The sequence below is a fragment of the Strix uralensis genome, chromosome 13 (genome assembly GCF_047716275.1).
Source record: "Strix uralensis isolate ZFMK-TIS-50842 chromosome 13, bStrUra1, whole genome shotgun sequence".
NCBI lineage: Eukaryota > Metazoa > Chordata > Aves > Strigiformes > Strigidae > Strix > Strix uralensis.
In genome coordinates this window covers 3,775,843-3,801,648 of record NC_133984.1, presented here as the reverse complement: position 1 = coordinate 3,801,648, position 25,806 = coordinate 3,775,843, and the positions used below count along the sequence as shown (strand labels likewise).

At 40.2% G+C, this 25,806-nt stretch overlaps 1 protein-coding gene across 3 annotated transcripts in view; it reads right to left on the bottom strand.

The window, feature by feature from the left end:
• The window catches only part of DACH2 (dachshund family transcription factor 2), a 308,465-nt gene that overhangs the window by 17,384 nt on the left and 265,275 nt on the right, over positions 1-25,806 (bottom strand). For all 3 annotated transcript variants that reach the window (XM_074882876.1, XM_074882877.1, XM_074882878.1), the window contains 2 exons: positions 962-1,107; positions 282-429 (listed from right to left, as the gene is read on the bottom strand). In XM_074882876.1, the coding sequence (XP_074738977.1) occupies positions 282-429; positions 962-1,107 (294 nt within the window). The remainder of the gene's footprint in view (positions 1-281; positions 430-961; positions 1,108-25,806) is intronic.

Genomic DNA, 25,806 nt, shown 5'->3' with positions numbered 1-25,806 from the left:
TGAAACTGAATCAGCTTTCCTCCACAGAACCTGCCAAAACTCTCTGCGGCCAGTTGCCCTCCAGGAAATAATCCTTCAGTCACTGTTCTGTCTGCTTACAGAAAAGTGTGCTTCATTCTGTTTTTATTAAATTTAAATCTTTCATTACCAGTGCTAGTCCACTGCTGCATTACACTGAAGTATGAATGTCAGTTAACTCCGAGTCCTCAATAGCTCCAGCTGGAAATGCCAAAGGGTTATACATTTAATAGATATCTAAACTCCATTTTTCATTCACTCACCTCTGCTTTGCAGCTCAGCTGTGAGTTGCCTTTCCAAGCTCTCTCTTAGTTCTCTCTCTCTACAAAGCTCCATCTTTAACTCTTTCTTTTCTTGCTGTATCTGCTTTTCCTGGACTCTCGCATTGTCCACAGCCACCTTCAGTAGGCCCTAAAACACACACAAATGTAAGATCTGAAAATACCAGTTTGTTTCAGCAGGGACAAAATTCATCCATTTGTTTCTTTTACACCCGCTAGGAAAACAGAAAAATCAAAAGCAGGACCCTATAGACCTGGAATGCAACTGGGCATTTGCAGTAGCTAAATGTTACATATGAGCAATTTTGTGGCATGGAATCATTCAGTATAGTTTTTGCTAATTCATCCTGCTGCTGTGGTTTATTACAAACAGAGTGCCGTATCATTGCTGACCTCGGTCAACTGCAGGGAGAAGCAAAGGAGGAATAATGAGACTGGTGAATTTTAATATGACCATTATTGCCAACTATTAAGTCAAGTAGACAATGTATGAAACCCTTTCACGATCGATAATGCCAGATAGTGGAAACCTAAGCATTACATTAAATAAAAAAAATTAGAATTGCAGATATAAAATAGTTTCTGAAACTTTTTAAAGAGATTGAAAAAGAAACACATTTTATCTATCATGACATAGCCTAGTCCTATAGAGAATAATTTACCTGAATGTTGGTTAATAGTGTTTCTACTGATGAAAGACCATCAGCAAAAAGAAATGGCGCCGGAAATCCAGGAGGCAAGGCCTGTCCAGCCAGTTGGACTTTATCTAAGGTTGGTTTCATTATTGGAATGGCAATTTGGACCTCTTCTGTAAAGACAGGTTTAAAAGCAACATCAGAAAGCATTGGAAATATAGACAAATGTAATTTCTATCAACTAGCGTTCTGTTTACCTGGAAGTCAAAATACAAATGCGTTAGTAAAATTGACATTGTTTCAGCCTTTGGGCAGCTGTAATTGTTGCTAAGGAAAGTTTACAAAATAGCATAGAACAATATTAAATACACTGAAGACTCTAACACAGCTGTAATAGAATATTATATCCCAAATTCTACAGAATTATAACGGTATTACGCAGTTCATTAAACCTGAACAACCTTTCTTCATTCTATCACGTTAACCATTCTGTGATGCGCAGTTTTTGTTGCTATAACCTTGATAAAATTCTAATCAAGAAATGTATCACATCTCTTTACTCCTTTAACGTTATCAAACTGAGTCATCCCCTCCTGCTTAGCTAGCACCAACTCCACGTTGTCAGGGAGGTGTCAGCGCAGGTTTCCTTAGCAAGTGCCTTGCTACCGCCAGCCTCCGCGGGCACGGGCAGCAGCCACAATCGCTCTGCCGAGTTCTCTCTGCCCCAGGTACGCGGTGCGGAGCCAGCTGGGTGCGAGGGCAGCGGCCGGGGCGGAGAGCGGCCTCCGGCACAGGCCTCGCCCTGCGCCTGACTGCACAGAGCTAGGACAGATTGTAGCATTGGGACCTGGTAGCTTCCCCTTCACTCCTTGTTTCAAATAGATGGTGTTGTTACAGATCAAGCTGTGCACAGACAGTGGCATCCGGAAAGAAGCAACATTAGCAATTATTTTTCAAAAATCCTTTAAATGTTGTGATGAACTAGTGCTATCACCAGCTATCACCACCACATTTTAAAATAGGATAATTTAAACATATTTTAGGATGGTAAATGTATCTCCTCTCAGATCGCTATGAGAAGTTCTTCCTCACATACTCAGCTTAAAACACCGAGTTAATTGCTGAAAACCCCAAAATTAAAATCTAGTGGTCTTTAAAGCCAAACTCTGTACATTTCTTTTACTCCAAAATGTTAAAAAAATATTTCTGAGTAATACTACAGGGGAACCCAGTTTCTATGTTTCTGCACTTGCAGAAATCCTGAAGAATATCTTCTCAGCAATTGCTTTTTAGTAAAGCTTGCAACTAATGTATTGACCGTAAGTTCACGATGCGTGTGTTTCCTAAGGGCAACTGCACAGCCACTCCCGATAGTTTGATTTGTCAAGTGTCTTGGTCATGTTAAAGCCAGAATTTACAATTAGACCATACCACATTCAAAAGGCCCCCTTCTCCCACCCCTCTTATTTAAAAAAAAAAAAAACCACACAGAAAGAATCTGACAACAACAGCAGTACTACTATCCAGTTTAACAAACTCCAGGAGCATCTCCTGAGCAGCAAGTGCTTTTTGCTGTGCTTCTAAAACACGTTAGTGACAACAAACCAGGAGCATTAGCAGTTTTCAAGTATTCTTTGAAATCTCTGTTTAGGGAGTATTTTGTTTTCACTGTGTGAGTTCATTAAGTGGAACATCTTCATAATGATTCCTCAGGACTAATAACAACAAAAGTCAGTAACCTCTGCACATCTTCACAGCTATCATTTTAGAGCTGTGGTCATGTAATTTAAATAATCTATTTAAAAAAAACCCCTCAGCTCCAGTAACATACTCAGACCACGGAGATCGTACTGATTCAGATACACCATTTCTCATATTTAAATATATCAGAGGCAGAGTTTTTAAAATGATGCTACACAGAAATAATATCTAAGCCATGGAGTCACAAAAGACTAAACAGAAGTGGCATTTGAAAAAGAAAGTAATACATGGCGTATGCATAACAAAACTATAGCAGCTTTAAAATCTCTAGAAATCTGTACTATTTGGAGATGAAAGTAATAACATTGAATTGGCCGAAAGGAAAATTACTATTGACTGTGAAGACAGGTTGCATGGTCTATGGTTTGTAATGTTACTGTACAGCAGATTGAAGTTTCAAAATAGTATTACTCTTCTTTAAAGAGATAGACACAGCTAAATTAGGTGCTGCTTGCTGCAGTGAGGATCAAATGCAAAAAGAATCATATTTCATCAGACCTAGTCAACACCAGGAAAATAAATAGAAATATAAGAGGTATGCAGGCAATGATTCATTTTGATAATCTGGCCCAAGAGAGACACATAGAGACAGCACACAGATCTAAGCTTCTACCAAAAGACAAATAGGACACAGAGGGTGGGAATTGGGATGACAGTGTAGCAGAGGTCACATCGATTTTCAGCAGCCGTTTTCACACAGATGAGATAACCCTGGACTCTATTTGGCCCATTGTTCATATCCTACCTGTCCCAGAAGCAATAAATTTCCAAGTCCCAGAAAAAGGGCAGTAAAGAAGAAGGATTCTACTTATGACTTCTTATGATTAAGTTTTTGTGCTAACCAAACATGCTTTGCAGACCAAGGTCACATTGCATGTTAAAGTCTGTAATAGCTGAAAACTAGAAGAAGCATATTATGTTTTAGCGTATATGGGTGGAAACTGTCAAACCATTCATCTTTTTTTTTTTCTGATTGAAATCACACTCTGCAAAGATGAATGATAAATGCATTAGAAATCTATTTCAATCTTGTAATAGGTCTTCACATCTGAATGGTGTCTACATCTTACCCATATTCTGAATAAGTGCACAGTTAGGCAGAAATTTATTAGCTAGACTTGAAAAATCAGAATTGGTAAAGCAATTAAAAATGGCATGTGTTGGAAGCATTTTTTGTGGATTGTATCAAATGCATCTCTTGAATAGAAAAGATGTTGATTTAAGCATTTTGATTTTAAAGAACACTAAAAATATAAATGCTAAAAGCTGCACTCACACATATAGTACAACAGAATAAGCAAGAAATAAAGCTAGGACAACTACAATCTAACCAAGGACACAAACAACCTTTCTATTTATTGAAGCAAAGTGGGAACTACTTTTATCGAGCTTGTTTGTTAAACCTGCCACGCTTTATAATAGCATTCAGGAATCCATTTAGAGTGCAGTCTTTTTATTTTAATTTCTAGCTGGCATCCAGATGAATAGGTGAAAGCAAGAATTATATTGCAGAGAAAAGAAATACACGGTAACCACTAACAGTGAATGGAATATTATCCTGGGAAAGCACATGGAAATCTGCTAGAAAGTTTCTTGTTCTTAATTCAAGATACTGAAGTATTTCATCTTCCGTCTTCTGCCTAAGTGGCAGAAATAGGGATTGGAAGATGAAACATCAACCTATGGACTAAATGCAGCACTGGGAACAGGAGTAACGCGAACTGCTCCCTCCATGACAGTGCATGGCCCAAACCAACAGGCAATTTTATTTGCCAGCTGGTTTATATTCTACCAGAAGGCATGCTTTGGAAGCTGTCATTCGTATACCTGATACAGTTGACATGTCACATACCTCAAAACAAGGTAGAAATATTAAAGCTACAATTTACATCTTGCCTAACACTAGATAGACCACCAGGTTATTTCTGCACATACACTTCAAAACTTTATCTATCTGGAGCTCTATAAGCATTATTCACCTCAAATAGCTCACAGAATATAAGTCATGCATAAAATAAATATGTGGCATATGGAGAAGAGTGTAATAATTTATACAAAATTTATCATTATTAATCTGTTCGTTACTGACCAAGACATTTGATCTCAGAAAGCCTTTAACCAGCATTAGTAAGACTGTTTTGGACATAGATGGCAGCTGGATCACTCCCCTTCCCTGCCTGTGGCATACAGTTTAGAAACCTAAGGACTAAAATGGCTTATCTCAATTATAATTCTTTGAGCTTCATATCTGAGTGATGGGGATTACATTTCATGGTCCACAGTCACAAAAGAACAGCCTAGATACTCTAATGCACTTTTCTGACTTTTAATTAAACAAAAAAGAGGATCTGCAACATCAGCTGGCTTGTATGTTCTACTCATCTCTGAAAATAAGATACATTTTTATTTGAAATAGCATTATTGACCCAAAGATCTTCCAGACTCATCCAAACTGATATATCTTTATAGAGGCAAGAAGTCCCTTGACTTCCAGTTGTATATCTGCTTCACAACAAGTGATAGGCAACGCTGTCCAAACATGGGTATTGTGACAGAATTAGGCTCAAATTCTAACTTTGGATTGCAAAAAGCAGTCTTCAAAAAAAGTGAGACTTCTTATTTAATTTTAAACCTTGGCAATTTCTGTGTTGATTAACTAGAAACTAGTAGAATTATTTTATTTTACAGTAAGGTAAGTATGAAAACCCCGTAATCTGAAGCATTGTTTATTTCAAATATTTTGTATCTATAAGTCTGCAAGGACAGGGTTATCTGTCTTCAGTGTCTTAATAACTCTGAAAATCCTCCATAAACCTCTGCCTGCCTTTTTCTCCCTCACTCATTGCATCTCTGCCAGGAGCTGAGCACTCCTGTTCATCAGTGAGAAAAGAGATACCTCCTCCTAACCTGGCACCAATCAGACTTAGAAATTTACTGCTTTAACCTTGTGATTCAGGTGCCAAATTTAAAGTCACTGCTGTTTTTCTTAATTACAGTCCCTGAATGAACAGGGTCAATGAATGCAACTGGGGAGTAGCTGATTAATCCAGCGCACTAGCTTTAAATCAGACTTTATTTCATTTTCAAATGATTGATACAACTTGATAGCACACAAGCATTTTTCACTACTGAGCTTTGCCATAAAAAAACTTCACTTTAAAAATAGTATCTAATCATTATATATACATTTCCAGGCTGCCTTAAAAGCTTTTGGAAACTATCACAAAACAGTAACATCAACTATGCTCCGCTTCATGGTATCTGCGTCCAAGCTGGTTCTCACCTGTGCACTCTGAAACAATTGAATTTGTCCTAAAGAAATGTTTAATAATACCTTTTAATTGTTTTCAACACGGGGAAAATGTAGACCACAGAATGGTTCAGGTTGGAAAAGACCTTTAAGATCATCGAGTCCAACCATTAACCCAGCACTGCCAATTCTGCCACTAAACCACATCCCTAAGTGCCACATCTGCAGGTCTTTTAAATACCTCCAGGGGTGGTGACTCAGCCACTTCCCTGGGCAGCCTGTTCCAGAGCTTGACAACCCTTTCAGTGAAGAATTTTTTCCTAATATCCAGTCTAAACCTCTCCCGGGGCAACTTGAGACTTTCTGCTCTTGTCCTGTCTTTTGGTACTCGGGAGAAGAGACCGACCCCCATCTCGCTACACCCTCCTGTCAGGTTGTTGTAGAGGGCGATGAGGTCTCCCCTCAGCCTCCTTTTTCCAGGCTAAACCCCCCCAGTTCCCTCAGCCGCTCCCCATCAGACCTGTGCTCCAGACCCTGCACCAGCTCCGTTGCCCTTCTCTGGACACGCTCGAGTCATTCAATGGCCTTTTTGGAGTGAGGGGCCCAAAACTGAACCCACTCATCGAGGGGCGGCCTCACCAGTGCTGAGAACAGGGGTGAGATCCCTTCCCTGTCCCTGCTGGCCACGCTGTTCCTGATACAAGCCAGGATGCCATTGGCCTTCTTGGCCACCTGGGCACACTGCTGGCTCATACTCAGCTGGCCGATGACCAACCCCCCCAGGTCCTTTTCCTCTGGGCAGATTTCCAGCCGCTCTGCCCCAAGCCTGCGGCGTTGTGCGGGGCTGTTGTGCCCCAAGCGCAGGACCCGGCACTGAGCCTTGTTGAGCCTCACACGACTGGACTCGGCCCATCGGTCCGGCCTGCCCAGACCCCTCTGCAGAGCCTGCCAACCCTCGAGCACATCAGCCCTCCTGCCCAGCTGGGTGTTGTCTGCAGACTTACTGATGGGGCACTCGGTCCCCTCCTCCAGATCGTTGATATATTAAACAGAACTGGTCCCAGTACTGAGCCCTGGGGGACACCACTCGGGACCGGCCGCCAACCAGATTTAACTCCATTCACCACAACTCTCTGGGCTCGGCCATCCAGACAGTTTTTTACCCAGTAAAGAGTACACCCGTCCAAACCATGAGGAGCCAGTTTCTGCAGGAGAATGCTGTGGGAAACAAGTGTCAAAGTCTTCACTAAAGTCCAGGTAAACAACACCCACAGCCTTTCCGTCATCCACTAAGTGGGTCACCTTGTCACAGAAGGAGATCAGGTCAGTCAAGCAGGACCTGCCTTTCATCAACCCACGCTGTCTGGGCCCGATCACCTGGTTGTCCTGTATGTGCCGCGTGATGGCACTCAAGATGACCCGCTCCATAACCTCCCCTGGCACTGAGGTCAGGCTGACAGGCCTGTAGCTGCCCGGATCCTCCCTCCGGCCCTTTCTGTAGATGGGCATCACATTCACTGACCTCCAGTCACCTGGGAGCTCCCCGCTGAGCCAGGACTGCTCGTAAATGATGCAAAGTGGCTTGGTGAGCACTTCCATACCTCGGGTGGATCCCATCCGGCCCCAGAGACCGGTGTGTGTCTAAGTGGTGTAGCAGGTCGCTACGTTATGGGGATTCTGGGGGCTTCATTCTGCTCCCCAACCCTGTCTTCCAGCTCAGGCAGGAACAACTGCTCTTGCCATTAGAGACTGAGGCATTAAGTACCTCAGCTTCTTCCTTTTCCTTTGCCACTGTTTCCCCCCGTATCCAGTAAAGGATGGAGATTCTCCTTAGCCCTCCTACCGTTGCTTTTACAAGCCATGCCTGTTACATTTAGAGCAGTGCGCCAGCTTAGGAAAAACTGAGTATTTGTAGTAGTAAAAAAAGAGGAAGCAAACCACGCAAGCAATGCATTCACCACCTTTCCATAGACCTGTTCTCAGGAATGAAGAGGGTGTGTTTTCCTGAAGGACGTCATAAAGCAGGCACTTAAGTGTCTGAATAGGAGGAGGAGGCAAAAAGCAGAGAAATTAAGATTTCACTAGAAAAGGGTGAAATTACAGTTTACAAATTGTCTTTACTGTGCACTCTTTATCAAGAGGTGCGTAATTATACAGCTTTGACATTTTCATCAATGTACTCTCATTAATAACACAGAAAATTATACCTATTTATAACTTCAACATATTTACAATATACTCTGATGTTCACATGGCAGTGACTGTAAAAACACCTGAAAATATTTTATTAATTCAAACCTTAAAAAAAAGGACCTGAGTTAGATGAGACACTAGGTTTGCCACAATAAAAAATGAAATTGATAAGTACAACGATTCACTAGCTAGACATCAGAACTAAAGTGTTTCACTGTAAGTAACTTCAGTCTAAGGTTCAATATGTACAGATTATGAAAAACAAATACAACTGATGTCACCTGATTAAATTCTGTTCATTATGGAGAACCGTAAGTACAATTAAGGCTACTAATAAATATATAAAAAGCCTTCAAAATGCTATAATTTACACTCACAAGAATTATTTACAATCTATAGCCTGTCTGTGTTATTACTATACTTGCTTTCTCCTACAAGCTGCTTCTCAGGCAGGTTTTGGTAATCTGGACTCCAAAACATTTGAAGTCGTTCTCTGTTTTAAGTTGCTTCTTAATCTAAGTAGAAGCTTAAGTACTATCGATCCGCATTTTCCATATGGCAATTTAAAGTAGCTAGTTACTTTCAGCTAGTAATAGTACCTTGTCATTCCTCACAACGACAAGAAGCATTATGTCTACTGACAATAGAGAGAAGTGAAAATGTGAACTGTTCAATAAAAGGCTAGTAATAAAATTACTGTGGCGTGGAAGAAAGGAGTAAAATGAAACAAAATAAACAAAATCCTCCTCATGGCCATTATCAAGAGGTTATAAATTTTTTTCTCAGCTAACTCTCCTATTAACATTCACAAAGTTTTTTTTTTTTTCATGGTGATTTTTAAGCATCACTGTAGTCTGACTATTCTTCTACTGAGATTTTAAACTGTCAGATGAGGATGGGTAGGAGGAACTTGCCAAGAAAAAAAAGATTCTTCAATTTTCTTGGCGGATTCAGCTTTTCCCTATTAATGTTGAGATTATTTCTTCAACTATTTTGTTGCAAATATTTATGACTCCATATGGAACAACAGATGTTGAAGGGAAGGGATAGCAGAAAAGACTTCATTTTCAGCAATTACCCTGCTACTTGTTGTCATACTGTAGGTGTTCTTAGTGCATCTATTTTACATACCACCCTGTCCTTTCACACACTGCAAAAATGTCAGTTTGGATAATTAATGTAATAACTTTAGTCCAAATCATTTCCACAATATTCATTTATGAAAAAAAAAAATACAAATAGGACCACAGAAGGAAGAAATCAGGAAGGAAGGGGGAAGATAGGCATTGCTTTCCCAGTCCTTCTGAAGTATCTGATCAAGCATCAGTTTCTTGCAGAGCTGCATTAGGTCCTTAATATGAAATCTTTCCCTTTTTTCCTTTGAGACAGATTCCAGTGACTGCCACCACCAAGAGAAATCATACAGCAAACAGAAGAACAAAGCTACCCAAGAAGCAGTACAATAAACAGTAAAATTACTGCATAAGACAGGTGAAGAAACACGGGCTGGATGTGATGAGGATAAATAGGAACAGGTTGATGGTGTTCAAGCTCAAGAAATGTCTGTTAACTGAACTTTCAGCCTACCAGCACAGGCAGCCAGGGCTGGCTGGAGAGTATCTGTCCCCCCTCCGCAGATGGAGAGGTCCACTCGCAGGCAGAACCGCGCCTGCTCTGCCACGTCCTCAGGCAGCAGACACAATCCAGCTCCTGGCCAGACACAACTGTGGGGCGTGAGCACCACGGGCAGATGAATAAACTGAGCTTCAGCGTGGAGCCAACAGCCCCGCATGGGGCACGCGGGGAGGGAGAAGGGCAGTAACTCAATCCCAGCGCCATGTGAACTGCAGCCACATGGCGTCTGGACAGGAGGTAGCTCCCAGGAGGTGTAAATGGCAGGATGGGCAGCACAAGCTGGCAGCTGCCTGCAAACCCCACCTACGCAGGTCTGCCTGAAGGTGAGGCGCTCCATGCCGGGCAAGCACTGCAGACGGCCACCATGCCTGTTGATGCAGTAGTCAAGAACTGCCAAGCAACACCACGTACCCAGAAAAGGCCGCCTGTGCCTCCAGTTAGGCAATCTCTTTCATGTCCCACTCATTGTAATAAAAATACACAATGTGCTTTTAAATAATTTTCATCATCTACCCCCTTTATTGCAGTATTTGGTAGTATAACCAATAATTTGAAACAGATCTCATTAGAAAGATTCCATTTTTGCTATTCACAAACGCCACACAACTATAAATGCTTCCAGATAGCTGTGATCAGTGGGACCAAATTTTCACCAGCATAGCACATATGCCTGTGTTCCCATTTTGCACCCGAAAAACTCCAGCTGCCTGCTAAAGCTGCAAATGTGCCACCAGGAAAGGCTTTTTTGAAGTTGTCTTCCTGGTCCAGGGAACTATTCAGATGTCAACTGTGCATACGCTAGGTGCAAAGTCTGTGGTCCTAATCTCGTGCAAAACCAGGCTGGAAACGTAAGTCCTCTCTGGCCATAAGCAAATCTAAAGGCATCCAGGACTGAGCAGTAAGGAACAATGTTATTGCCTGACATCAAGGCCTAGTGATCCCCAGCAGAACTGACTGGAGGCCAGGGAGCCAGCTGCAGGGCTCTGGGTGCCATCAGAATAAGGTAAAGGAACTCTAAACCTCAAGATTAGTAAGTATAAATATTTTTGTAATGTGTTTGTCTTCTGTAGGTATACACAGTTAATACTATATAGAGATTATAGTTATGCATTATATGATTTATGCTAAGTAACACACTAGATAGTTCATCTCATAATATATTTTAAAATAGTACCAACTAATATCAATAATAATACTGTTGACTTCAATTTCTTAAAGTAAATGTATAACCAGCAGTTAAGTCCTCCAAATATTTGAAGCTGGCAGAGTACTCCATTTCCTGGATATTCCTGGATAATTATTCCTGCTTTATTAAGGTTTATTTTACAACTGTGTAAAATAGGTTATAAAGGACAATTCTGCTATTATGTCCTCCCCTGCTTAGGCTTAATAAATATTATATTCCACACCATCCATTAAAGCCAAGCAGTAGAGAAAATAGGAGTGGTAGTAATCTCCTCCACAGATGTAAAATACCTTTAATAAAATAAGGGTGTATAACAGTCAGGAACAAATTACTGAGGTCTGCTTTAATAAAATAGTACCCTTAAAGAAGTATTACTCTTAAGGTACTGACATTCCCACTGGTGATGCAGTGTATCCTTTCAAAGCAGTATAGCTTGTTAAAATGGCAAGATATCTTTTTGCAATAGAGTGTTTGTGTCCAGGCAGATACAAGGTTTGTATAGAATGCATCCAGGGAGCCATAAAACTGGTGGGAAACATATTTCTCCGTGGTATTTTAGTACTTCGAAAAATTCAATCACTGGGAAAAAATGTTTTGCTGTAAACATCTGAAGAGCCTTATAAAAGCAATGGCTTCCCACAGCACCTGCTTAAATAATTTTAAGAGGGAGTATGTCTTTGCTCATCTTCTAAAACTTGTAGAAAGCTTCTCCTATTAATTTCCCTAGTGCTGTCAGGCCAGGGCACTTTTAATCAGAAATAATTATGAGTGCAATTGGGGGATGTTCACCAGCAGGATTTTTGCACTGTAGAAATAAGACAACTTTCAAAACTGATCGCTAGGAGAAATACGATTGCCTTAACAGGAAAATATACCCAGAAAGATGATCACCTTAAAAGTTTCCTTCTGAATGAATTATGAATTCTTCAGATGTCAACAAAGAAGCACTCTGCTTATATATCTTACTATTTGAATTTGGTTCAGCTACACTTTGATTTTATAAACCCTGATTATCAAGAAGCATGAGAAATTCATCCCCTTTTAATTTGCCTTCTGATTGGTTTAATTCTACAGGCGAGCAGCAATTCTGTTAACCAGCAGCTGTAGCTGTTACCAGTACGATTCCCGACACAGCCCTGCTGCAGACTTCCACAGAAAACTTTAACCCCGCAGCAGCTCCGCAGACCCCCACGTGGCTCATAGCACGTCCCTCAGTCCCCCAGCACGGGCAGTGGGCACGGGGCTGCGGCACACCCCAGCCTCCCGCCTGCCTGCCAGCCTGGCCCTTGCCACAGCACCCGGGGTCCTGCACGGAACGGGACGAGCACCCACCTCCCACCCCGGGGCTGAGCTGGCCCGCGGAGCGCAGCAGCGCTCCTAAGTGCTGCCCTTTATATTGTGCCGATATTACATGTTCCAGAACTGAACCCTAACACAACCGAGCCTCTCCTGGGCTAAGAAACGGTCGGAATTCGGCTTATCCCAGTCCTTCTCCCCTCTTCGACCAAGAGGGCAAGTAATAGGCCCTCTGATAGAAATGTTGTCCTGGCATATCGATATTACATCTCAGTGACAGAATGATTAGACTCACATATATCAGCATTACAGCAGCTCTCGGTGTGGAGAGCCGCATGTCCATAGCAACGTAGCACAACTCTTCGCCACCAAATAATTACATGATGCTCTGGGGAAAGACAAGTTTTCCTAGCACACAGCCAATCTATCAAAAGGGAAAACTCTTTCTGACCCAAATGGCAGCTGCGATCAGAGTATAAATGTAAGCTAACCACCAAGTAGTCCACATCCACTACTTTGCAACCTAATAACTGTTAAGTCTACTGCTGTCACTTACCCTGAGCTCTTTTAAAAGATCAAATACTGGGGAAAGGAAAGAAAGAGGAAAGCTTTCTGCAGAAAACAGCAGCTACCTGACGTTAATCTAGTGGAGTCTTCCTCCAGCTGGGCCCGAGCGCGGTGCCTGGCCGCGGGGCAGGCAGGACGCTGTGCTGCCACACGCTCCGGGCCTCTCCTCACCCTCCAGGCATAGCCCCTCTGCAGTGACCCCCTGGTCAGCAGGGACTCCCAAACCACAGCTGAGACAAACAGCACTTGTAAAAAAAGTGTTAAATGAAGTATCAAAACCACAAGTGGCTGATTCCAGACTCCTGTGCTTTCCTCTATCAGGTTACTGGTACAGTGCAGGAGTACAATTCCCAGCAACTGGTCATCAGTTTTCCTCTTCTCTCCACTGACGCCTCAAGCACCTGGGCCATCAACCTGGACAGCATGATGCAGAAAGTTATGCTCTGCTGCAGAATGTACCATAGAGCAAAGTCTGGCAGTAAAGCCCTGTTGCTTAGGCTAATTTCATTAATAACAGCCTAATATCTGCTGAAGGCAAAGCACAAAAGCTGGAGAACTGAGCAATGAATTGTTTTTTTATCCCCCATCACAGCCATGTGTATGTACAATCCCATTCTTTTAGTGATTTGGCATCGCAAACCAATCACTCCAGGAAAATTTTGAGAAACTTCATGAACCTTTTGTTTCTAAATCACTATAATTCACAGTAGAATTTAAGACAAACAAAAAATGCCACTGGCATCATCATTACTAAATAAAATCTACTAAACAGATTTTTGGATAAATCTCTGGGACTTACATGCTTCTCAACTGAAAAAAAATACTAACCAAAAAAATTACACAGAAACCCAGAACTCCAGACCCCCCACGCATTCACAAACAGATTTCAAGCCAGCCCTGGATTTGGTTGGTGGCTCAAAAATCCAACTTCATAGACCTGCCACTTTCTGTGGCTTCTACATTTGGCAGCCGACGCCTGGAGAGGGGAGAGAAAATAAGCACCATCCTAAGCACCCTCCTGCTGCAAATACAGAAGTTGAAAAACCAACCATGACCAAAACCAAAAATACCTTGCTCATATTCAGTAAAAAAGTGAATAAAATGTATGAAACAGTTGTCCGTGTATTTTCTTCCAAATGACAGAAATAAGGCTCTGCATTCCATTAGCGCATCTGTCCTAGTGGGACTCCCACTAGTCAGTCAGGAGTATGAACTTATTGGTGTTTATAAGTCATATTAAAAACTCTGTAAGCATAAAATCTTTTAAAAATGTTTAGGTTTTGATTACTGCTACTGTGACTTACAGCTTTTAGCAACCAAAGCATTTTCCTTTTAAAGCTGGCTTACTCTCTTTGCGGGGCACATAATATTTTCACTTTGGTTTATTCTACCTCCTTGTTTTGAAACTGTGCATTACTTGAGAGAGTAGCTGACATACCCATTCACGATAGTGCACAAAATGAAGCTTAATGAATCCCAAATGCAATGCACTTCATGTGCTGAAATCAATGTACATTGCCTGCTACAGTAGCTCCCTGTGAAATTGAGGCATTTGCTCAGAAATTTCTCTCTCAACAGGGTCTTTTCTTTTTTTGTAGCGCTTAACTGCCTTTTGTCTGCTCTTGTCTCCCTCCAGTGTTGCTCAGATGGCAATCTTTTATTCCTTGTGCAAACTCATTTGGAAAATGCTGGATGGGCTACAGCTGTGTACTGCTATGTAAGGTCTAATACATGTCAAGCAGTGCTTTATACGCACTGAATAAACACAATGAAACAATGTTTTAATTGATTATTAAAAAGGCAGGGTTCTAGACTGAAAGTAGTATTTAAAATCAGATTTAATCAGCTAGTTTTGTAAAATTCTGAAAGGTATTGATGCTGTACACACTGCCATTTGAGCTCTGAAGTTTTCACAAAGGTTACTGCAACCCAAGGTGACGAAGCTAGTGACGAAGCTATTTCTGGGTGGTTTATGCAAACATGCAAGTCTGTAGGTGATGAAAAACAAGTAGTGGATCAAAATGAAGCATGAACCTTACCTGGAAAGGTATTTTCCACATATCTTCTAAGAAATTAAATAAAATACATGTTTTTCAAGAGCCAATCTCTGTTCAGGTATTGTGGAACCTTTGCAGCTCAGTTGTTCTCAAACAGTAAAATATGTTCTTGCTTTTATGATGTATAAAGTCTAGATTTATACTATCTAGTAGTAAATATGGACTTAAAATCAATCTGCATTGCTTCTGACAAAGGTATCTTAAGTTGGATATGCAGTCTAGAACCACAAAAACTCTCTGTATATGATTTGTTTAAAGTGACAACTATTAGACTGTACAACTAAAATTTTTTTTTCAAAGTCAGATTGTCCGAAATAATAACAGCAATACAGAAAATTAAGTAATTGGTAATTAAAATAATTGTGGATCCAAAAAAAGGTGCCCCTGACTCTCCACAAGGCACTACTTGGGGAATCACCGATTTTTTTGAAGGATGGAAAATTCTGGGCAATTACTACTCTAAAAGGAAATCCACAGTCTAAATTCTTCTTTATACCAATAAACATTCTCCACCGACTGTATCTCTCTCTGGCACCCTAGAAATCTATGTGAAAAAATGCACTGTGAAGCAACTACTTTTTTTTTTTTTCTTCTTCCTTCAAACAAAAAATGCCGATGTTGTCCTGAAATTTAAGTAAAAACTGGTAATGTCTATTAAGTGGCGGCATGAAGAACCTTCATTAGCTTGAAGTACATGGATTATCAATCAAATGAGAAATAAGCATGTAGCAGATGAAAATGGCAAACTGCTATAATTACAAATGATGTTTTGTGCATGAGTGTGTCTCAAGAATTGTTACAGGATGCTGTGAAAAAAAAAATCATTTGTATCCACAGTCCAGAATATTATGGTCCATTACAATGATGTACTTTGGAGCAGAAATGTCATTTGTTATGTTTCATGTTCTTTCTGTTCTATCCACAGAATCTATATTTTGTTTTATTTTTAAAAAGGATGAATTCCCTTTAGAGAACTGACAGCTTATATGAATATTTTAGTTTTGCTTGCAAGTAACAGGAAAAAAAACCAGCATAAAACTCAAGCTCCAAGTTCCCCAGAATGCCTACTGAGAATATGTTTATTTGTATTTCATTTTCCTTGAACAACTGCCTTTCCCTTGGATATTTATTAAAAGCATAAAAAGAATGAGCCAAATTCACTTCTCAATAACATCCATTCAGCATTGTTGAAGCTTGTAAAATTGCACTAGACTAGCCAAGGGGAACACTTTACTCACTATTTAGTAAATATATATAATTTTTTTTCTGGTTGAGAAGATGTATTGTTTAAAAACTCTTGTCTGTTCCTGCTTATCAAAGAAGAAAAAGCAGCCATTTTGTTATAAATTTGTGACCTCACCTAGGAATAGATACGATGTCTATGCTCTACTCGCTCATTCTGTTGCGGGTTACTTGGAGCACTCCAACACTATGCATTTCCCACTGGATGTGCTGAAGACTCCAGCAAAGTTTCCATCAACTCCACTATACAAAGAACTAGTTACATTTTCTTCTGTACTATTTGCCTGAAGATTCCCATAAATAATCTTATTTGTCCTACATTCTAAAATCCACAGACTGAGGAAGTGTTAGCAGCAGAATGGCTTAAAGTGAATTTGGCCATTGGGAAGGTCCATTCTCAGTGCAAGGTTGGAGGAGATTTTTATACTGAAACAGTGTGGGACAGAGACATCCACTTTTGTAGCAACTAAACCAGCAAAAGAAATGCAATGAAACAGAAGCTCCCCGTTCGCTATGACCACAACAGAGATGGTTCACAATGCAGCAGCCAAGCTGCCTCCACACCGTGCCCCTCCCACCTCCTGCACACCGAGGTTCCATCAGGCCAGGCTGGGCTACCCAGGGTCGCTCTCCACCTCCCTGTGCAGAGGTCTTAAGACTGTCTTGATACTATGCACAACGAAAAACCCAATTCCCATTATGTAAGATCACTTCTCCCGCTGCAGCTGACCATCACTGTTGGTTTCTGTAGTTGGACTGTCTTCTTCAACAGAGTTTGCAGGAAAAGTCATTTGACACTAACGTTGTAGCATGCAACGACGACTCCTAAATGGAGTACGTGGCCAAGAGCTGGAGTTAGTGTTTCTTGCCTGCTGCTCCCTAAGAAATTACAGTTTATAGCTTGTTAGTAGAAAAATGATGTCTTTAAGATCTAAGCCAATATTTTGAGAAATAGCATGGATCGTCTTTATTGCCAGCGTAACAAACCCCCCCAAAATATAATAGCAAGTAATGTGACCATTGCCCTTGGCAGCACCATTAAACTGGGCAGTGAACTACTTCAAATAGCTGCGAGTGTTAAACATTAGTTCTGCCTTAAGTAGGTTGGTTTTAACAGTCAAATGTGCACTGCAGTCTATGTGAACATTAAAAGCACCTTTCAAACTTAATTTTACAGAAATGTTAACGACCAGAACAAACTATTGAAGGCAAAAAAGAAAAGTAATTATTTCAACAGATGAAAGGAAACAGTAAATTAACACTCTTGTTTTAAAAGGGGGCTCAGTAACTTATCTGCTTTAAGGAAATACCATTAACTGAAGGTACTATGGATATTTCACTTCACATGTTTATGGTTTGGGGTTTCTTTTCTCTTCTGGCCTTTAAAAATGAGGTTTGAGGCAAAAGGAGAGCTGTAAATCTTTAATCGAAATACAACAAGTTCCAGAAATGCTTTATCAAAATCACAGCAACAGAATTAGTTCCTAAATATCTACATTATGTGTCATGTACACACATGTACATGCAGTGAGAGAAAGGAAAAAAAAGACAGACCAGAACAAAGCCTTCAACAGTAACAACCTTTATCTCCACAGAGGCCTCTAAAGACTAAAGAAAGGACTAAGACAGAACTAGAATGACTCACAAGTATTCCTAATATACCACCAGTGCCTACGTACATAAAAAAAATTAGGGACAGCTAAACTAATCCTATTATTACATTAAAAATTGTCTAGGGAGAAATTTGTCACAGCTTAGAAAATGTTAAGCTGTTTGTTATAAAATACAAAACATACCAATTTTTGTACATGAGCTATTATTCAGTGCAATTTTGAAAACTGTTTAAAAACAGTCACTGGCTTGCAAGCAAGATTTTCCTACCATATGTGTTGCAATATGGAAGCAGATTGTAGACATCTCCAAAAGGAATTTCATATATATATATTTTAAAAATGTTTATAGCAAAATTTAGGTGATCGTTATTTTTTTGTGGACATGCGTTTTCCACACAATAAAAAATGTACTGATATAAATGTGGGGTTAGAAAATAATTTATTCTGCATAATCAGCATAGCTACATATGCTTTTCATTCTGAAATCATTCATTTGCAGACTTCAAATGATGAAATGGTAATTATTCTCGTGACTTATACATGTCCACTTTGAAAATATGGTCAAATGTAAGGTTTATTCAGCAAAGCTGCATTTCTGATGAAAGCGGCTTTAATCTTGGCTTTTAATTAATAGTTTTGCATAAAGGACACTTGAAGATATGATGTTGTATTGCATATATATATCAGTTTGCAAGTGTTTATGCATATTCCTATAGATACTGAAGGCTATACGCACACACATACACTCATAGAAGACACATATAACCTAAGAGAGAAGGAAGGAACTGCATTCAGAATTTAGCAATACTGAAGTAAACTGAGAATCAGAAGGTCAGGAAAAAGTGATGATGTAGTCTCAGAAAACACTGGCTTTGACAGTAAAGCCAATTTAAGTAGTTCCCACGCCCTATAGCACAGCTTATCAGCCCCTTCTGTGAAAATCTTTCAGATGCCTATTTTAAAACTGCATCATATAAATAGAGTCTCCTCACTAACACTTCTGGATGATATAGGATTATTATTTTGGGGAGACATTTCCTTTCTTAAGGTATTTTGATGTGGAAATAGGCACAATCTGGTTCATTCTTACACATTACTTAAATCATGGCAGTCAATGTCATTTCACATAAAAATAGTGGGAGTTGTTTAAGGCCTTTTTTTTTGGCTATCTGAACAAAATATATTATCTTGTCCAATTTAAAGAAGAAATTGAGGGAAGTAAGGGAAATTACACATAGAGTGCCACCTTTGATGGACAGAGTACAGGTAGGTGACATCTCAAGGCTTCACCCTGGTGACAGCTGGAGCCCAGCCTGCCCTGGCGCTAACCGGCCGCTGGACACGGGGGCTGGAAGCAACCGTACTGACATGACCAAGATAGAGACTTCCCAAAGCAGAAAGGCAGGTTTGATGGGAAGTTATGGCATGAATGCTGCATCAGGAGGGCAGAACATCATTCAGGAGATGACCAGAACCACAGAATGGCTGAGGCTGGAAGGGACCTCTGGAGCTCACCTTGCCCAGTGCCCTGCTCGAGCGGCGGCACCGACAGCTGGGTGCCCAGGTCTGCCTCAGGCATCTGACTGAGGGGCAGAGAAGGTATGGTAGACTTCAAACTCAGGACACTAGAACTGGTTAGAAAGAAATAAAGCACAATTGGGAGAGGGCTGGCAGTTAAGCAGATTACTGGCATGAAAGGAGAAGCCTACTCCGCAGATTAACGCTCCCTTCAGTAGCCTCTGTTCGTTTGAGAGTATTGAGGGGACAATTCAAGGAATAAGCAATGGCCCCTCAGGACAAAGATTATTTGGTGGAAAACCTTTAACCCTTGTATCAGACCACAGAGGAACTGCCAGATATACTTCCCAAATCAAGCTCCAGCCTGCTACCTCTGTGTCAATCACCCACACGTTGGATCAATCATTATTTGGTATTGAGTTGTGATAAATACCACCATGCTCACGCCTTCAAACAATAACTCCTACTTCTTCAAATACATTATGACAGCACTGTTGCTATAAACACATCTGCATCAACTATTAGGGTAAGAAGTATTTGTGAGCCAGCAGTCTAAAATCGTAAGTTTTAGCTGCACACAGCAAGGTATACACTTATTTAAAAAGAAATGTGAAATTCAGTCTTCCACAAAAGAAGCAGTGTCATGAGAAAACTCGGGCTTTAAGTTTTGTAAACGCTGCGTTTTCAATATTAGAGTGTCAGTCTTCATTCACTCTCTGACAAGGTTGTCAATCAAACAGCAATCTAGTTTTGTAAGACTTTAACCAAAGATCAAAGCAATGATACTGCTGAGTTCACATTACCTTCCCAGAGATAACTACTTGAACACTTTCATAGCACTGCATCGATATTAACTTTGCACCATTCCTTCCAAGCAAATAAAACAGTGCAAAGTTTGACAGCCCTTCTGGCTTCTGCTCTCAGCCCTGATCTAAACTGAATCCCAGTCCCCGTCCCCTCCACCCCTTTATAACTGCCACCTGGATATTGAAGTTGAGGATTGCAGGACTTGCATTCAGTTAAACTTTCATCAATTAAAAAGAAAATGAAATGTGCTTTCTGTCTCCTTTGGGAAACACACTGAATGTCTTTTACTCAATAACAATAGTTGGGCAATAAAAAGATGAGTGAGCAAAATGTGGTGTATCATCGTTTTGCTTTTGACTTCAGCCCAATGGCAAATGAAAGGCATCCAAAATCAATTTCAAGAAGCTAATAAATTCAGTATGTGAAAGCAGTGAAAATATAACTTTTGCAGCCTCATCATCAAGCTGATTTGTAAGCAAAGCTGGGCCCAATTCCTGCACGCTATGTCACCCATATTTTCAGTTTCATGCAGGTAATATACTATTTCTACAGAGTTTATACTCTGAGGCTACACATAGATATATATATATCTTCTTTCCACAAACATATGTCCTGGTAATATCATAATAAAAATCTGAATGTACTATGCCCAGGAAATCGTGTCGATCACTATCACTTACTTCCTCCAGCAACAGTGAAAGAAAGGTGAAGGCTAATGCTGCAGGCAAGGGCATGCTCGAAGCAGAACGGCTGCTTCCCACTGCTCCACATAACTTTCAGAGTAGACCTCTTTATGGCAGCACGGGGAGGGGGCTGCTGGGGGTTTTATTTGCTTGTTAACTGACTGAGAAGCTTGCCAGACTGTGCCCATCTAAAGGCAAGCTTCCAAAGGGAAATGAATTGACCGTAATTACAACATAATTTAAAGTACTCCTTGAGCAATTCTGAATACTTTCAACATATCGCTTCTGATCCTACTAGGAAACAATATAGAGGGCTTCCACTTACTCCAAGCAGTGACTTCAAATTTACATGAGAAGGAAATTTGATCCACAGTTTCTACCATGACATAAGAAACCCTGATTCAGGGTCAAGATCATCCAAAGTCCATCTTAAGAGCAACTGCTCTTAAGAGCTAACTGGCCTTTACCAGGAGTCTTCGTACAAGACGTGACTTTGCAATGCAATTACAAATAAACTACTTGAGAAAGGGAGGGACGGCACGGATGCACCTCACCTGGCTGTAAGGCCAGGGCTAACTCCTACGAGAGCAGTGACGATGTACCAGCTCTGGTTACACACCAGACTTGCACATGCAGCATGAAAAATCACCAACAAATATCGAGCCAAGGCACATAAACAAACAGTTGTACAGCAGGCCTGGGAACTGCAGGTCTGTATTGGGAAAAAAAGCAGAATTTCTGAGAGCAGCAGTTTCTATTTCTGATATAGTCAATCTAAGTGATGCCTTTTGGATTTTTTTGTTGATCTGAACCAACTGCAGACCGTGATATTAGAAGGTCAGTTACACTTATCTAACTTACTTAGAAGTCATCAAGAGTGTTAAAATTTTCTTGGGGTGTGGTCCTTATTTAAAAAGAATAAATAATTTTTTTAAAAAATACCAAAACCAAACAGGTTTCTGACCTTCGAGATTTTTGTGTCAATATACGGATTTATTTGTTTCCTGTAGAAAAAAAGACATAAAGAGGTAAAAAAAGGAGGCAGACAGGCAGGCAAGGTGAGTGCTGGATAGAGCCTGAATTGGCAGGGTAAAATGTGGATAGAGGGTAACTGAAGAATGATGGTGTATGTGCACTGGGGACATGTGCGAGTTTTAGAAAACAGCAGGTGGAGAAAACTGTGGAACAGAATTATATTTAAAGGGGAGAAGTTAGAACTAGGTGAGAACAGTAAAGGAATCACACTCAGAGTGTAAAATATTGGTTTTGTCACTTAGTTTGTACTGTGAACATGCTCAGGTTTTCCCTTCCCAAGGCAGAAGCAATGGGAAATGCTGTTCATTCTTACGCTATTTCTTCACCAGAGCATCCTCCTCCTCAGATGGTGGCAGCTTTTCGGTAGCCTAGACTGTTATTATGGGACCTGGGACAACTATTTCCTCACACTGCAGAAAAAGCTGTGCTTATCTTTCATGTTGGAAATATCAGATCTTGTTTCCTCTGTCTTTACTCCAGGATTTTACTGACCAGATGAAAGTGAGTGACTACAAAACCCTACTCAAATCTGAATTACACTGTAAAACCCTCTTTGTTTTGTATTTGTTGTATCTATTTTACCTGCTCACTTCTAATGTTTATAAGCAAGAGGAAATAATAATTTATTTAGTCTCAAACACTGTTTCTCCAGCTGAAGACAGCCCGTGCATTGCTCGCTCTCCACACTTTCAGCTTTCTAAAACACTTTCAGCAAAAACAAAGTCTAAGAGATTATGTTACTGATATTTCTGTCATACCAAATAAGCACAAGAGTATCTTTCAAATCTTCTTTGCAGATAAAGCAGGTTACAAAGTGTGTGTGTTTGTACAAGTCAACTTTAAAATAACTCTTCAGTGCACATCTAAGGGAGTCACCTGGACTTTCTAAGACTGCTTTCACTCCTGACTTTCCACGCCATGGGCTGCACTGCTCTACACTGCCTCGCAGCAACCTGTGGGTCTGTGATCATACACTGGCTGCTGGTCCGGATATCACCAGAATGCAAATGTAAGCAAAAGGCATATGAGCACATATGTTTTATGTGAAACAGAAGTTAAACTGTGAACGCAATGCATCACCCTGCAACGAGGAGCTGTGATAGAAGCGAGTGCTGTCCACCTTAGCTGACCCACCCGTCACATCCCTGCAAGCTCGCGTGCAAGCACATGGGGGTACCGGATGAGCCGGGCCGATGGCTGTTCCACAGGGGCTCTACACCCCACACCTGCAGAGCACTATCTTTCTCCACATCCCAGAGCAGAGCGACTTACAGCGAAGACTTATTGCCTATGAGATGCACAGTGAACTACCAGTAACATTGTGAAAGTCCCTCTTAAACATTAACATGTTAAATAGCACTACCTGTAAAGTATCTGTTCATGAAATGTATTTAAACTGCTTCTAATTCTGAGCACCCTTAATGCTATGGGGTGTTATTCCTTTTCAGACTTCTTTTCAGACTTCTCTAAGTATACAGTGATTTTACATGTTTTTAAGCATGAAGTACCTACACAGTCAGTCCTTCTTGCCCATAAGATTTAAAATTAATTATCAAAACGAAAATTTAAGCTAAACTTTTCTGCATTTCCTTTTATGTTTGATAAGTTTACACAAAAATAGCTTCTCCTAAATTCTGGGTTTCTTCAAGTATTTATAAAGATGGCACGTTTATATAAACATTTAAAAACCAGAATATACTTAAATATAAAAATGCCTAACTGTATCCATAACTAAGTCTTCATTTAGTTAAAAAGTTCTGATATTATCTCTATTATTTATTCTTCAAAGGAGAATACTAATTAGAAAAGTTCTGCAAATTTGCACTAATGAAGCAGAAAAATCTACTATGAAGGAATGAATTTTACTAATTACCATGAAAGCAAATAAATACAAAATGTTAAAAATGTAAGTATACCTAGCCCCTTCTTTTTATGATTTTTATAGTAGTTTATATAACATTACTTGCAGGTTATTCCTAAGTCTTTATAACAACTCGAGCTGAACAATGTAATTTTGCCACAAATTTGAACTTTTATCAATGAATTTGTATTCCACAAACACTGAAAAAGACTCAAATATACAAACACTTAAATATGCAGCAAAATTACATATTGAAAAAATCAAATAGAGAACAAGGAGAATAAAAAGTAGATACAATGAGACAGTGGTACAGAAAGAAAAAAATATTAAGAGAATTCACACCATACATTATTGCCACCACTTACACCAATGTAAGATTTAAGGTTGTATTCTAAGATTTAAGGTTGCAATTCTAAACCTGATGCACAGGCTTAGAAGTGATATTCTTTCAAAATATGGGTATGTTAATTGCACAGGAGAATCGAACTACAGCACCAATCCGCAAGTGTAGCGGTCGGAGGAAGAGTCAGCATTACTCTGTTTTTTCACAGCCCCCTCCATGCCGCAGATGAATGCTTGTCCAGCCCAAGCAGTATTCAAGGCTGTCTTAAGCAACTAATGACCCTCAGTCAGTCTCTCTTTTGGTCCAGGACTGCTCAAGTCAAGTCACTGCAGACACAGCTCTTACTCTCTAATACGCCTTCAGTGTCACAGCTACCAAGATGAAAATGGTTGAGAGCTGTAGGTGATTCTGTGACACTGGCCAAACCCCTGCCTCTTACCCTGCCTTCTGTCCCAGGGAGTGTGACGCTGTCACAGAGTGTAGCCATGAATATTTAAACTGGAGAGCAAAACATGGTTCATAGACTAAAACTGATTACTCATTTGTCCAACAATACTGAGATGCACACAGTGGAGTGCAGTCAGAGTGACCACACTGCAGGCCACCACTAATGAATCTTAACAGAAACACAGAAGATTGCTGGGATTTGAGTGTGACCCACAGACCCAGAGGTTAGGTGGCCTCTTAACCAAAAACTGGTGAGGTCTTATTCTGGCAGCAAACCCACATCAATACTTTTTTTGATCTTTATCAATCGGCACTTGAAAGAAAACTCCAAGTCCTTTTTTGTTTACATCTTTCTTCCCTTCCCCACATCCAGCATCCTTTTTTTGCTGTCCTCATGAAATCTTTCTAAATCCAGGGGGAAAAAGGATGCCATTAAAAATTGCCCTACTACAGTATGTGTTAGCACCATTATATGAAATAATTGCTCCTTGGGAGATTCTAGACAGTCAATTAACCCCCAATTCACGACTCAAGTGGCAGAGCAGACACTCAATGAATAAAGGGTAGGGGTTCAATTCTCAATTAGGATGAAATTCTTTCCTTAATAGTTTAATCTTGTGGTCAATTAAATCCCCTAGTGTTGTATTAATTATTATATGAATTCTAGGCAACTTCTAATTTAGAGGTTAGTTATGGTGTACTGCAACTGGACCAGAGTCCTGGACTTAAATTCTTCAAAGCTGAAAGCCTATTCTACCTTAAGGGGAAAAACACTCTCTTCTGAAAAAAAGACAAGGAAATGTCTTTGCATTGTGCTTTCCTAATCTGGGATGCTTTAAATGTCTCCTGTATTTTTATGCCAGAGATAAGATTGCAATTATGTCATAGATCATTAGAACTAAGTTTACTGCTGCACCACATAATCAAATCACTGGTTATATTAAAAAGGATTTCTAAGCAGATTTTTAAGGATTAATCTCATCTCCAATTGATGAGCTTTTCTCCTATATTGTTGGGCACAGCAGCTTGGAATAGTAGCCTACTTTTCCATCTGTTAGACATATAGAGACTATCAGTTTGTGAAGTACTTTCTTGGTACTCGTTTTGGTAGAATAAAGTCCTGGATTTCCTCGGGGAAGCAAAGGACATATGCTGATGCTCTACAGTTTCTGAATTGCTGCAGAGATGAATTCTTCTTGGCCAGCTTTCTGTTGAGTAGGTGTTGGAATCGTATAAAACAGCAACTTGTAAAAAAAAAGTAAAATGGTGAGTTCCCCGGCCAAATCAGTGATCTTTTTTCAACTAATTATTTTTCTTGCTCAAAATGAAGACAGTTTGTCTTTGAAAAGACTGTCTATCATTAAAAAAGAAAAGTATT